The 14,701-nt window shown below is 37.4% G+C and overlaps 1 protein-coding gene across 2 annotated transcripts in view; it reads left to right on the forward strand.

The window, feature by feature from the left end:
• IPO8 (importin 8) overlaps window positions 1-14,701 on the forward strand; it is a 48,599-nt gene that overhangs the window by 26,556 nt on the left and 7,342 nt on the right. For both annotated transcript variants that reach the window (XM_017804807.1, XM_017804806.1), the window contains 10 exons: window positions 574-734; window positions 1,180-1,305; window positions 1,953-2,019; window positions 2,712-2,837; window positions 3,330-3,427; window positions 4,408-4,503; window positions 5,929-6,149; window positions 12,087-12,268; window positions 13,683-13,919; window positions 14,533-14,649. In XM_017804807.1, the coding sequence (XP_017660296.1) occupies window positions 574-734; window positions 1,180-1,305; window positions 1,953-2,019; window positions 2,712-2,837; window positions 3,330-3,427; window positions 4,408-4,503; window positions 5,929-6,149; window positions 12,087-12,268; window positions 13,683-13,919; window positions 14,533-14,649 (1,431 nt within the window). The remainder of the gene's footprint in view (window positions 1-573; window positions 735-1,179; window positions 1,306-1,952; window positions 2,020-2,711; window positions 2,838-3,329; window positions 3,428-4,407; window positions 4,504-5,928; window positions 6,150-12,086; window positions 12,269-13,682; window positions 13,920-14,532; window positions 14,650-14,701) is intronic.

A 14,701-nucleotide genomic window follows, 5' to 3' on the forward strand; every position in this document is an offset into this window, starting at 1 on the left:
ACAGTGATTTATCAGCTGTATGAACTGATTTATTGATTTTTTCTTTTTTTGTAGAGATGTGGAGTTTAGTGCAGATTTATCTAAACATTTCTACCATCTAAAGGCATATATTTAAGAACATTTCATCATATTTAGACAGTTTCACTTGCTCATTGGTTACTGTGTACATCACAGAATTCTAAATTCTAGTTTTTACTAGCAAGTCTATGCACAAAAGAAGTTAGAATCAGCATGTTTCTTTTAACAAAGTAAATATCACCTGTCTTTGTGTGTATGTTTAAGAATGAATGCTGCCTATATATGAGGGCAAGTATTCCCTCAAAACTGGATTTTAACTGTAGATGACATTTTGTTATTGTACAATTTATTTACTTTGTCTACTAGTTAAGAACTGTAAAAGTGCCTTGGGTATGGTTTTTGGCTTTTTTTATTTCTTTATTCAAATTAATTAAAATTCAAATTAAAAAAATTTATTTTGTTTTTAAGAGTAGTCAGTTACCTGGTAGTTTTGAGATACCGTGTATTTTTGTTTATGGATAGTTGATTTCACCTGGTTTCAATTGGTTGTTTTAGCCAAGGAATATGTGAAGCCTTATGTGAGGCCAGTTATGCAGGAGCTCTTGCACATCATTAGAGAGACGGAGAATGATGATCTTACCAATGTAATCCAGAAGATGATCTGTGAGTACAGTCAGGAAGTGGCTACAATCGCTGTTGACATGACTCAACACCTGGTAAGAGACAATAGTCCAACAACAGTCCACTCAGAAGCACGTGCCTAGTTTGGGAAACATTTAATGAACTTTGAAGTGCACACTGTTTAAAGTAATCTTTATAAGAGTCCACCTATAGTATTCACAGTATTTATGGTTTTCTTTACTCTGGGAAGCATCTTTAAAACCTATAGGTTTTTCAAAGATACTGAATTTTGTCACTGTTTTTAATGAGCCAAGCTCTAACCATTTAACATTTCGAAAGACTTAACATAGTCAGACTTCTAAAAAAAAGAGATTTTAATTTTCTATGTTCCCCTTTCAGAAGTAAGGAGCATATTTTTCAGTACTGACAGCTCTTAGAGATAAGGCATTGGTGCTGTTGCATTTGCTGTCTTGGCTTTGCATGACAAATTAGAAATGTGAGTTTGCTCTTGAATGTCAAGCTGGTTGGTTTTGTTCACAGGCTGAAATATTTGGTAAAGTACTTCAGAGTGAGGAATATGAGGAAGTAGAGGACAAAACAGTTATGGCCATGGGCATCTTGCACACAATTGACACAATCCTGACAGTTGTGGAAGATCACAAGGAGGTGAGATTTTCTTTCATACTCTTCTCCTATTCCACATGCCTTTCGGTCACGACAACAAGCATTTCCATGTATGTTGCATCACTTGACGTGAACGTGCATTTACTGTAACAGGAATCAATCTGTGACAAATTTGAATTTAAAGCCCAGTTTACTTTTGTGATTTCTTCATTGTTTAGCTCTCAACTTCAAGGGGAATCTATATCCTGAGGTTAACATTCTTAGCACTTTTTTGGGTAAACACTCCTTTGGAATGTGCTGATTTTGGCTGGGGTAGAGTTAATTTTCCTCACAGTGGCTAGTTGTATTACAGACTGTTAAAATAGAGTTTAGGGAGAAATGTTTTGCCTAAGGCTGGTTTTTTACAATGGTGACCCATATTTGTAGGTGATTTCTTGGATAGTATTCCTAGGAATTGGTCTCCCAGTTGTGGTGCAGTGTAAGTTTACATTTCACATATTCACAAAAAAAGATATTCTTTCTGCATCAGTGGGATCTTATTTGATAATAATTGTGATTTTTGATGCAGCATTTAAAAAATTATAAAAGCCTTTTGTAAGAACTTCTCCAAATGAATTAGTCAAATGCATTTATTAAATTGCTGTATTCTAATTTTTTTTTAATAAACTGCTTTATGTTTTTTATTTCAGATCACTCAACAGCTTGAGAGCATTTGTTTACAGATCATTGGCCTTGTTTTGCAGAAACATGTTATAGGTATGTGTTAGAGATAATTTTTAGAAAAACCATGAAGAATTTTTTTTAATGTAAAAACATGTAGATTAATTATTGCTACCTTCCAGAACAGAATTTCATCTGTGTGTGTACTTCTTTAAGGAATAAAAAAGGCATTAATTTTCAGTTATAATTTGTTTCTCCTGATCTCCTCTTGTACATTAGTCAGCTTGTTTGTCGTGTTTTGGAGGTCAAACTCAAAAGCAGAAGTTGCAGTTCTGATTATAGTTCTAGCTAGTTATCTTAAAGGACTATGTCTACAATTACATTGGTCTGTTATGGAACTGGCCTGCAATTAAATTACTGTTTTATCAGTACCCTGCTCTAAAGAGTTACACAGTTTTGTAATAAGGCCTTTAAGAAAAAACAAAGGCTGAGAAAATAAAATGTTTTTCAGTAATTGGTTAAAAGCATTGTCTTTGATGTGCTGGTGATATATTTTTTTGGTGTGTATTGATAGTGGAAAACTATGCATATTGCTGTAACTGTAGCCAACATGAGGCCTATCTGAAAGAGTCTTTTCCGACTTGTACTATTTTTCTGTGTATGATTTAGTTTCTAATTGCTGTCTTCTAGTCATTATATGACTCAGGACTTGGTTTCAGATTTCAAGGTATTTGCAAGTTAAATTTATTTTTTAAAGCACTCTGCTTCAAACTGATTCTCTTTTACAGAGTTTTATGAAGAAATTCTCTCCTTGGCCTTCAGTTTAACATGCCAGATGATTTCACCTCAGATGTGGCAGCTTTTAGGTGTTCTGTATGAGGTTTTCCAACAGGATTGCTTTGAATACTTTGCAGGTACAATCCCTTCTGTTCTACTGATGTTTCCACTGTTTGAGAATTCATCTCCAAACCCCACCTTAATAAGGGTCGCTTCCATTTAGTGTCTTGGTTTAAAATGATCGTGTATTTGAGTCATGCCCTGACCGTCTGTTGAGTGTGGGAGTTTAACAGGAGCATATTTAAGTAGGAGAAGCATGTTCAAATCTGTCAGTGTGATCAGTTATCGTAGGAGATCCTGAACTCAAAGAAAGCTGAAATATTCAAAGTTAATGCGAAACTGCAAATTAATTAATTAAAATGTAGCCCTGTCCTAGTTCCTCTTCTGACAATGCACCCTGCGTGGTGCATTTTGTGAAGAATTCTAGAAAAGGCTTTTTCAGAGTTTGAATTTCAAATGGTATCAAAGAATATAAACCAGTGAATTCCGTTATAGGACTATACCCTCACTGGTTAGCACTTGCAAGGATTCCTTTAACTTTTTTCTCTTTTGCTCTCCTTGTTCTGCAGATATGATGCCTCTCTTGCATAATTATGTGACCATTGACACTGATACTTTACTGTCTAACCCAAAACATTTAGAAATCATTTATGCCATGTGTAAAAAGGTAAGGCTTCTAAATCTTACTGTTGTGCTTATCACTAGTACTTAACAAACAGTGACCTGAACATGCCAGGTGGTGGCCAGGCATTTCAGAACTAAGGGAATTGTGGTCTCAGCTCAGTTCTGAGCACATACAGCACCTTCACACTTTTAAAGTGACATGCTTTCAAAAAATTACATGCACAAATCTGTGTGGGAGAAAGTTGCTGTTCATCTTGACTCTCTTCTATGAACAGCTATTTTGGTAAGTAGAGGAATTAATGAAGCCTGAGTTCCTTGGGTTGTGTGTCTTGCAATTGGACTCCCTAGTTGTCAGCTAAGGTGCGAACTCACTTGAAGTTTTTCCTACACTTATCATGTTTCTCCTTTATACTGAGTCTCTCATGTATAATAAGGTATGAGATCATGCTGCAGTCCTTCTCTGATCTGGGGCATTATAGTGTTAGGCATCTAGCTACCTGCTGATTTTTAAGAAGCTTAGAGAATTCGAGTATGTTTGAGAATTCTGCTGCTTTGTCAGTTTTGATTGACACTGACCATGCTGTTGAAATGCACGGAGACAAAGCACTCATTTTCACACGTGTGTGCCTATACACAGAAGGATTGCATACATCTTGTTTTTAGTCAGAAACTAGCCTAGAAATAGGACTTCACTTTGCCAGGCTGTTGATCTGCCAGTGACTGTTAGAATTGAAGTGAAAAAAAGGAAGCAATGTGGGAAACATCAGTGATTCTTATAAGTAACATATATTTTTTAAAAAGAGAAAGTGAGGACATAGAAATAATATAACATTCTTAAAGAGCTGCAGCAATTTCTTTGACTTTTTAAAGTTCACCTTTAGCCACTTATCCTTGCTTATGTCCTGTGCCTGAATAGATATGTATATGCTGTGTAGAGATTTTTTTGATGTATGCAGGTGCAGGAGGAGTTGCTGTCAGTGTTGTTGGTGATTAATACTGGTAAATTGTCATTCTGATTTTTAGGTACTAACAGGAGACGCAGGAGAAGACGCAGAGTGCCATGCAGCCAAACTCCTGGAAGTAATTGTTCTTCAATGCAAAGGACGGGGTATTGACCAGGTGATATTTATTGAACAGGTTTTCTCTTTTACTGGTTCCAGTGATCCATCTGTGGTTCCTGAGAAAAACAGTTGGAATTGGAGAATTTGAGGGAAATGTTAAGTGGAGAGAAATATGGAAATAAATAAATGAGCGCATGAGAGTTTGTAAGGTTGTGTTTTTTGTTTTTGAGATGAGATGTTAATGGGCATGACCAGAAAATAAATACAGACTGAATGATAAGGATATAGTATGTTGTTCAGGGTTGTCTTTTTTTGCTTTCTTCTAATAGAATTTCCCTTTTGATGCAAAACACATATAATTAAAACCATTGTGGCTGAGCTTTTAACTATATATCCAACTACATATCCAGCTGCTGTTGTTTCTCCAAGCCATAGGAACTTTTTGATGTTTTAAATTACTTAGTGCATTGTGTTTGGAAATGCAGATTTTTTTCTCGTGGCTGGATTGTGATTGCAGGGAAAAACAGTAACAATTTTCTAGAGTTCCTTAGAACACTCTTTTAGATAGTAGTCTTTTTTCTGTTAGGGGCTAAATTCTGGGCTTTATGTAATGAGCCTAAATTACTTTGATGTATCATATTTGATGTTGCCACCAATGCAGTCCATGAACTTTGGTGATAATTTTCAGTTAATTTTACTGGAACCAGTATAACTTTACTGATGTAAATCTGAAGTCATTGCAGATAAAAATGTTCCCTGAAAGTTTTTTCTTTCAAAGGAGATCTGGAAGAGTTTAAAGTGAATTCAGTTCATTTGCATTGAAATAAGTGGGTGGTGGAAGGCTTAATTGAGCTGTACAACTCTGTGAATTGAAATGGTTGCACACTAAACTGAAACTCATAAACTAAAACTTTTATAATGCTTCCCAAATTTTTATAAAGTGTAAATCTGCACATTGAAATATATATGTGTTTAGTAGATGTGTATTTCATTGTTTGGAAATTTGTGCATACTTGATTTTATCTGAATAAACTCACTCATTTCAAAACTTCTATGAGAAATCTAACATCACTTTTACATTATTTAGGAAAAACAGATTTAGGTAATTTAGTTTTTAGTGCCTGTTAGTTTTGAAATTGTTGGGAATCTTTATTTAAAGATTAGAATGTCTTCGAGTTCTTTTCTAAACCTTTTATACAGGCTAGAACAAATTCCACCAAATGGCCCCAAATATTCTCTTCTGTGCTCAGAATAACATTGCAGTTTTTAGCTCAGAGAAGAGCTGATTTATAAGCATGTGATCAGAGGCTTAAAATGCTTTTATACTAAGAAGTGAATAGAATGTATTCCTAGGTTATTATACCTGGATTTCAGTTAACTCTGGACATCAGTTCTGATAAAAGTATTTTAAACTTTTGTATAATCTGGCAACAAGTATAATGACTGCTTTCTTTTTCTTTTTTCTTCTCCTTTTTCTGCCCAGTGTATTCCACTCTTTGTGGAGGCTGTGCTGGAGCGATTAACCAGAGGAGTTAAAACAAGTGAGCTCCGTACCATGTGTCTTCAAGTTGCCATAGCTGCACTCTATTACAATCCTGACCTACTTCTGCACACCTTGGAGAACATCAGATTTCCACACAATCCTGAGCCCATCACTGCACAGTTCATAAACCAGTGGATGAATGACACAGACTGTTTTTTTGGGCAAGTATTGAGAGTTTTTTCAGAGTATTCAGAGTTTACCAGCAGGATTTCAGCAGCATGTTAACTTTTTATCTGAAACACCGAATACATATTTTCTGTTCTATATTTTGTAAATTATTTTTAACTGCTCCTTTTAGTATTAAAAAAACAATTACTCTGCTCAGTGAATGCCACACTGATGTTGATCCCTGTGAGTTATGCATGATTTCCTTGCATATTTATCACTGTACCATGGATGTACTGGCTGTTTGACATACTCCTAAACTTAAACTGCATTCCAACCTCCCTTGAACATGTGTGTGCACTGCACTAGTGTGCACTTGGGCAGGAGCTGAACATTTGTAAAGTAAATGAAGGGGAACAAAGCCTGTCATCACATAGCAAAGTGTGCACTTGATGCTGAGCAGAGGTGAAGTCCAGTGCTTGACACTTAATGGTTGCTTCTCAGCTGAGATATGGAGTCTGTGAGATTCAAATCCACTTAAGGACAAAGCAGAGAGTCAGAAGTAGTTAACAGCTACCTCTCACCTTCCTGCTCGGAGTTCTGTTTTGTTATTGGAGGCTGACATCTGACTGCAGGTGTATGGATAGGCTTAGAATGTGCCTTCTCTTCTATGTGCAAAGCCTATGCCAACAGGCTAAATGAAGAGTGTGTTAGGAGTCATGCCAGGGATAAGCACAGGCAGCTCCTGACCCATAGATGCATACCCTCTTTTAGGTTGTCATTCTTTTCCTACCTCTTTTTTATTGATACAATCTTGTCTTTCTAATTCTAAGCAAGTCTCCAGGGGACTTCTTATGAGATAGTTCCTCCACTCCCCAGTTGTCCAAGTAACTTTTCTCCATACCAATTCTTACTTGAGTTAATCTTTCCTGAACAGAATTATATGCTGTCTTCATATGGCTGCATTATTGCCACAGGATTCATCTTGGATTTAGAACTGTGTGGTGCATTAGAACAGTGCATTACCTTTTTTTATAACTGTAATAGAATAGTGACTTCCAAACAGTCAGTGACCAAGTGGTTTATATGGTTTTGTTCTCAGCGTGTCCTTTGTTGTATTTTTAAAACACATGTTAAATGTACATGGTAAAAGTTTTCCTCCCTCCTCTGTCCCAATTACACAGTTCAATGGGACAAAGAAAGCACAATAGTTTGTAGAATTATAGCACAGACTTTCTCATTTCAGAGATTAATTCTGCACATTAATTCTGTCTGTTTTATTAGAGTGAAATCCACTTGGAGATAGAAAAGAAATTGCCTGTTTTGGTGTATACAGTCTTTCTGCAAATTCCCCATTTGTGTCTGTATTTGAAGGTGTCTCTTCTTGAAGAAAAAAAATTAAAAGTAGTAAATGAAACAGGGAAAAAGTCTCTTATTTTTTATGATAAAACTGGATTGTTCTTAATATCACAAGCATTCTGACATCTTCTACCTGCTGTGTATACAAATCTCTACAGTGCAGCCTGTATCTTAACAGATACACATGTTATCCATGAGAAGGGTTACCTGAGTGACAAGGAAGGCATAAAGGACCCAATGGTCCCTCATTTCTTTTGGAGTGTCAATAACTGAAAAATGGCACCTTTAAGTTACTTCCTGCACCTTGTCATAATTTTATTTTTAATTGCTAAATTATTTTTATATGTACCAGCTTTAGAAAAGAGCAAGATATTTTAGGATTTCCAACAATTTTTACCTTTTTTTATGGTTAAAACGAAGTTCTTGAGATTCATCTCTGTGCTGTCAATTTTTTCTACTACATATCAAATGTTGAATGCAAACAGAGACAGTAGGAAAGAAGGCATTCCCTACAGATGGTAAACTTGTCATTCTTTTTTTTAAAGAAATAAAAAATGAAAGAGATTTATAGCCTGAAACAGTTCATCCTGGAGCATTCAGTGAAAAACTAGCCTAGATTCAGAGGGCAAAAATGCTGTGGCTCTGACTAGGCTCGAATCTCAAGTAGTCCTGTGAGCTAAAGCTTAATTTTTGGTTCTTCTGTGTTGCTTTTTGGAAAGCATTGGCTACTGCAGCTACCTTTCAACTAAACTCTTATTTGAACCTGAGACATAAGTTGACAAAACCTATGAAAATGAAACACATGATCATGATGCCAGATTCTTCTCAGACTCTGCACTTGAGTGGCAGGAGCAGATTTAAAATCTCTCTTTGATCTACTCCTACCAGCAGTGAAATAATTATAATACTGCTTAAATCTAGAAGTCACTCTTCCTTCAGTGCTGTCTCCTCAGTATGTGGCTTCCAGGTGTATGGCTTTTGCTGTAGTACTGCTTGTGAGGCGCTGTGCTGTGCTGTAAGGGACTTCCTCCCTTTCCCTCAGGACAGCACTGCTTCTAGAAGATCATTTGGTTTTTCAAGAGTATTAGGGGTCATCATCTGAACAGGAGCCAGATATTCAGAGGCCTAACTGAACAGGAAAAGACAGAAACACAAACAAAATCTGACTTTCTTGAAACCCTTTCTCCGGTTGTGTGCCTGTAATGCCCATATGTCACAGGATATTTATTTATTTCTAAATGTTTTCTACAATAACTTCAAACTGAAAGGCCATTTGTAGAAACATTTGTTCCTTACTTTCCTTGCTTTCTTCCTTTTCCCTGACAGCTGAAGTTTGGGTGAGACATCTGCACAACATTTGCTTACTTTCATACTAAAAATTCTTCTCCGTTAACTAGGGTGAAAGGACTTGCTTCAAAAAAAACCTCAATAAGTGATTTCTTTTTTTTTTTTAGAAGCTGAATAAGGGTATTTGTTTGATAAAAGTTAAAGCAGAAATCCTAGTTTTCTCAGAGTTGTGTATAAAGTCCCAGTCTCATTTGGTCCCAACTTTGCAATTAGAAGGAAATAGGTAATTATTTGCAGTTTGTCCAGGATCTGTATTGATTGTAATAGAAAAGAACACAGCAAACCAGTAAAGGAAAGGCTTAGTGATGTTTCTGTGAAATACTTTCGGCTTGGTTTAAAATACAAAAGATTCTAAAAGCTTTTTATCCTGTATTGGAAGGAAGTGTATTATCAAGAAGAGGTCCTGCAGATTATGAAGACCACACACAGCTTGTTAGAAATAGACTTGGCTTGGAGTCATGTGCTGTGTGTTGTGTGTTTAACACTCCAGGCTGGATACACCATTGAGGAATAAGCAGAGCCTGTGATTGTTAGGGAGGACTGTTGTGTGCTGCTGAGCAAATAGGTACAGATCTCGGAGCACTAATCACTAAGGAGAATCATATCCAGGCTCCCTCGAGCAGATGGAAGGGTGCTGAAATAATGAGCCTTTTGAAAGCAAATGAGTGGTCCTGAAACCATTTTTTACCATTACAAAAATATGTAACTGACATAAAACTCTGTTTTGCTTGTTCAGTCCTGTGGGTACTTAATACAGCTGGGGCATAGTAGAATGCTGAACTTCAGGCAAGACAGATGCTTTTCCTGCTGTTTGTCTCTGCTGGCAGGTGAAAGAAACAAGTCTCCTTCTGGCTCAGGTTCACTAAAGATGGCTTGACGCCTGGATTTCTGCTGTCCTACTGGGCCTTCTAATAACATGCATATTCTGGAGACACGTGTGTTTGTTCTTAAAACTCTGTTTAGAAGCTTTAAAATGGAGCATGACAAATACGCTGGCGATTTTGGTCATCTGGGCTGTTTCCCAATGATGACTCCCTTTCAGACTGCAGTGCTTCGTTTGGTGTCCCAAAAAGATAATTTAGTATGAAGCTAAGCCATAAATTACTAAGATTTTTTTTACATTTTTCTGTTTTGCACTTTGCAACTGATGTTGTGCAACAGTAGCTTTTTCAAATCTGTGATAAAAGGTGGTGTCACTGGCTACTCTGGCGCATGTGACTGAAATTGCTTCATTGTACGTTTGGGTCTTGAAGGAATTTCACGGCTTCCAGGTGTCAAAGATTCAGGATAGAAGTCTTGTGCATGGATTACAGAGCTTTGGTCACACTTGAATGACAGTGCTGGCAGAGAGAGGAGGTAGAAAAAGTTCTTTCCTTTGTACTTGCACTAAGGACAACTCTCCCAAAAATGCTATGCTTCATTCATAGGTAGCATTATCTTTAGATTGGTTTTTGGTCTTCAAAGTGCCAGCATGAGAGCAAAGGGCAATGAGCTTTTTTCCAGCATACAGGAGTAGGTAACTTCAGCTGAGAGAAGTAAGGGATTCAGGTTTGGTTTGTTTGTTGTTTTTTTTTTCACCAAACAGACCCTGTTCCTCTGTCTCAGTTTCCTTGGTTGGTTTGTATGCCATCTTTTGTGTCCCATTCCATCTGAAAAGAAAGTACTGCAGTTAGCAGCGATGGAAGGACTCTCTTTGCCTACTTGCACTTTGGATGCAATGAGCAGCCAAGCCCAGTGTGACAAAGCGTGCCATTTGACATGCTTGTTGACTTTGTTTTTCTTGGAAGGTCTTCTGTGATCATAATGTTCCACATGGTCATGTGTAATTTATTTTTGTTGTCAGCTACTCTTGAGAATGAATCACTTAAGTAAACTCTAACAGGACTAACAATGTGGGAGGTACAGTGAAATCCCTCCAGATTTCTAGGCTTGTTTAAGCATAACTAAAGTTTAGAAAGCTGTAAAACAGGATCACTTGTGTTGCTTAAAGGATATAATAGTTCAGTAGCATGTTACATAGAAACTTTGATAATGAAATTGTAAGCACTTAAAAAATTGTATTTCTGTAGCAGTTTTTGAAGTGGTGGCTTGAGCTGGTTGTTCCCCTGTTAGCTTTATTGCAGTCTCTGTTGCCCATCTGGTGAGTTTCTCCTTTCTCAAGTTGTATTCTCTTCATTCCAAAGTAAAACTGATTCAGTAATGGAAGTATCTACCAGGAGTGTAGAGGATGGCCATCTTCTGCCATCTGGAGGTTTGCTTGGTTTCTGTAGGTCTTGCTGGCACTACTTGTCCTGTGGAAGGCTTGCACAGAAGCTGTCAGCATCAAATTGAATAGTTCAAACAAAACAAGCTCCTCTCAAGCCCCCAGTTACAGAATACTGTACTTTTAGCTCAGAGCTGAATACGACTGATGTTTCCAGTAAAGGAGAACCAAAGGGTATCTGCAGAGGCAGTTACAGGCTTTTTCTGTCTTGTTTGCAGAAACTTCTGTTTCTGGAAGTGTAAATCAATTCTTATGTTTAAAAGCATGGGCTCTTAGCTAGTTTCCTGACTCTGGTCACATAAAAATTTTTCTGCTGCTAATTTAATGATTTTCTTTCCCTTCAGTTATCTATAGTTTGTTTGTTTTACTGGAGGTCTACTCATTTGCAAGTTCCTAGTTTGGATATACTGCCAGTTATTCTTGATAGGGTGGAATTACTTCCCCGCTTTCACCAGCATTAGCTATGTGTTTTAAGTTAGCATCAGAAATTGGATGTGTAATACAACAATTCTGATGGACTTTTAATAAGTGTGTTTAAATTCAGCTAGCCCTGGGGCTCTCCATAAATGCACCCTGCGATTCAGTGCATTCCTGCTTATCATTACTCTTCATTAGTAGTCTTTTTGCCATTTTCAGTCCCTGCAATAGTACTGCTGTCTAAGCCAAGGCAAATTAATTTTCCATCCTATTTAATTATGATAATCTGTATCAAATGCTTTATTAAAGACAAGATAGTCTACATAATTATTAAACAGTATTTATTTAGCATTACAAATTTTGCATTTGGTAATCAGAAACAGTTGCTTCAGGAATTTGACCAGTGCTTGAAAGGTGTTTAATTGTTATTGGACAAGTACTTTCCAGTGGGGAACTTGTTTCAGAACAAAGGAAATAGTTTGTTTAAGAGCTTTGAAAATAGGCTTTGAACATAGCCTCACATGTCTAGCACCAGGATTTTAATGCTCTCTAAATATGCTTGCATTAAAAATCTGGTTTTTTTTCTAACAAGTCTATGTTGTTTCAGGCTCCACGACAGAATCCTAATGGAATTGCAGAACCGACCACCTGCAGTGGATGCTGTGGCTGCCCAGATTGTTCCTTCAATCCTCCTCCTCTTCTTGGGCTTAAAACAAGTTTGCGCCTCACGAGAACTCACAGAACAGGAGGATCACGCTAAAGATGAAAAACACGTTGCAGAAGATAATGGTAAAATCTCCCCTTTTCACATTGTGGATTTTGTCTGGATTTAATTTAAAGGGGGTAAGAAATTGCAGTTTGTATTTAAGACTCATTAGTCTGCTGAAAATAGCTCAGCTTACTGGGTGCATGAAAGGTCATCTCAGGAATTGATTTTTCATACCAAAATGTTTTGAAAACGTTTCAAAGTGTGACAGCTAACATTTTGTGAAAGGTTAGTATTGGTTTAAGAGTAACTTGGAAGTCCACTCTTCCAGGTTATAATTATGCCCTGTCTTCTCACATTGGCAGCAGGAGTTTGCCAGGACTCCACTGGTTATATTCTTACTCCCTGAAACGAAGCTGTTCCTAGTACCCAACTATTCGAAAACCATATTTGGTTGAATTTCAAAGGAAATCCTAGCAGCACTTCTTTGTCCAAATGGAAAGTCGTTTGCAACACGGTGTTTGAGACAGCTGAGTTTCCTTGGGTAGACAGGCCCCTAACTGCCAGAAAAGAAAAAACACCAAAGAATGTCTTACAGAGGGAATTGTGGGGAGGGAATCATACACGGCATTGCAGGCAAATCTGTTTGACATGGAATAGTAGATAGGTGGTTTGAGACTTGAAAATTAGATTGGATGTGAGCAGATCACGTAATCCACTGAAATTTCACACATGATTGTTCTGTAGTGGAATCACAGAATTCTTCTCAATGTATAGGAATACAGTATGGAAGAAGCACAGTAGTTTTCAAATCTCTATCCTGTGATTTAGTCCCTGCTTGCTGCATATGTAGTCATCTTTATTCTTTCTAAACTGTTAACAGAGGAAGAGCTGAAGGTTTGGAATTGGAGGGGGAATTTTTCCATCTTGATTATAATTCAGAAATACTTTTCCTTAACAAAGAAATAGCATTTAGGATCTCATCTTGTAGTTACATTTAAATCAGGGTGTAATAGTTTCTAAGTGAAATGGAAGGTAAAGCAAAACAAGAGGTGCTGGTTTAAGTTTGTTCAAATAAGGGAGCACTCTGAAGAAGAGCAGGCAGACGGTCTACAGCTGGTTTACTCATGGTTTTGTGTCTATTTGTGAGGTCTCTGTAATTTAAAAAGCACAGTGATGGACCACTTCATTGAAGACATTTCCTCAACATTTTTGGATCCTATAGTTACACAGTGACTGCATAAATGAAAGAAGAAGAAAGGTGGCAGTTTCACATTTCTCAGGTCTGCATAGAAACAAAAGTTTAACTGATCTGGAATATAGGAAACATTTTAACAGCTTCATTTTTCCAGGGCTTTTAAGTTTTTGGGGGAAGGGTGCTAACAGAGTTCCCTTTCCAGCCAAAACCTAGCTTTATTAATTGGTTTTGATTCTTAAGTCATTGTTTCCTTACAGTTTTTAGACTTTGTTTTACAAAATGTATCAATGCTTTTCCAGAAGAGATATCGAGTGATGAGGATGAGACAAATGAAGTGAGCCAGGCAATGCAAGACAACCATGGTGGAGGAGGAGGAGGTGGTGGTGGAGGTGGAGAGGAAGAGGATGAAGACGACGATGATGATGATGACTGGGATGAAGATGCATTGGAAGAGACTGCTCTTGAAGGGTTCAGCACACCTCTTGACCTTGAAAATGGTGTTGATGAATACCAGTTTTTTACACAAGCACTTCTAAGTAAGTGTTTTCTGTTTGGCAGGATGATATAACGTGATGAAATCGTTTGGAGATGTTTATGGCCACCACTGCGAAAAACCCTTTTCTTTGTTACGAGAAATAATTTAGATAACTGAAAATGGAAAATGTGATCTTGCTTTCTGATGTCAGTCCTAAGATTTTTTTGGCTTAATAGTGCTGAAAAAACAAATGGTAGCAAAGACATCCAGAGGTTAACTCTCTGCATATTCTCCTTCAGAACTTTTCGATCACAGCCTAATTAAGTGGGCCTCGGTCACTAGAGGACTGCTGCATATAGAAATATTTGTCACCTTCTAGATGTTAAAATCATAATGGAGAAATTATGCTGTTGCTTTCAGTTTTCATATGAGTTTTATGTTAGAGTATTCAACTCACATAACCATGTGGCCATTATTCATGGACAAACTTTCTGTTTCAGAAAGGAGAGGATGTATTAAGTTCCCCCAAAATGGATTGGTTCTGTTAGAGTGGGGATTTTGTGCTAAGAAAACTGTTTTGTAGTGCAAATTCTGTTCTAAAACCAACCAGAAATTCCATGTGTTTCATTTTGTTGCACCTGACAATCACTTTTCATCCATCCCTGTTCTGACAGCGGTGCAGAGCCGGGATGCAGCCTGGTACCATTCGCTGACGGCGCCGCTGAGTGAGGATCAGAAGAAGCAGCTGCAGGAAATTTATACATTAGCAGAACACCGGCGAACTGCTGCAGGTGAGTCACTTCTCTGGGGCCATTTTATCTGTTGCAGGGATGTTGGAACTGC

The sequence above is a fragment of the Lepidothrix coronata genome, unplaced genomic scaffold (assembly GCF_001604755.1).
Source record: "Lepidothrix coronata isolate B3197 unplaced genomic scaffold, Lepidothrix_coronata-1.0 Scaffold10, whole genome shotgun sequence".
Lineage (NCBI taxonomy): Eukaryota > Metazoa > Chordata > Aves > Passeriformes > Pipridae > Lepidothrix > Lepidothrix coronata.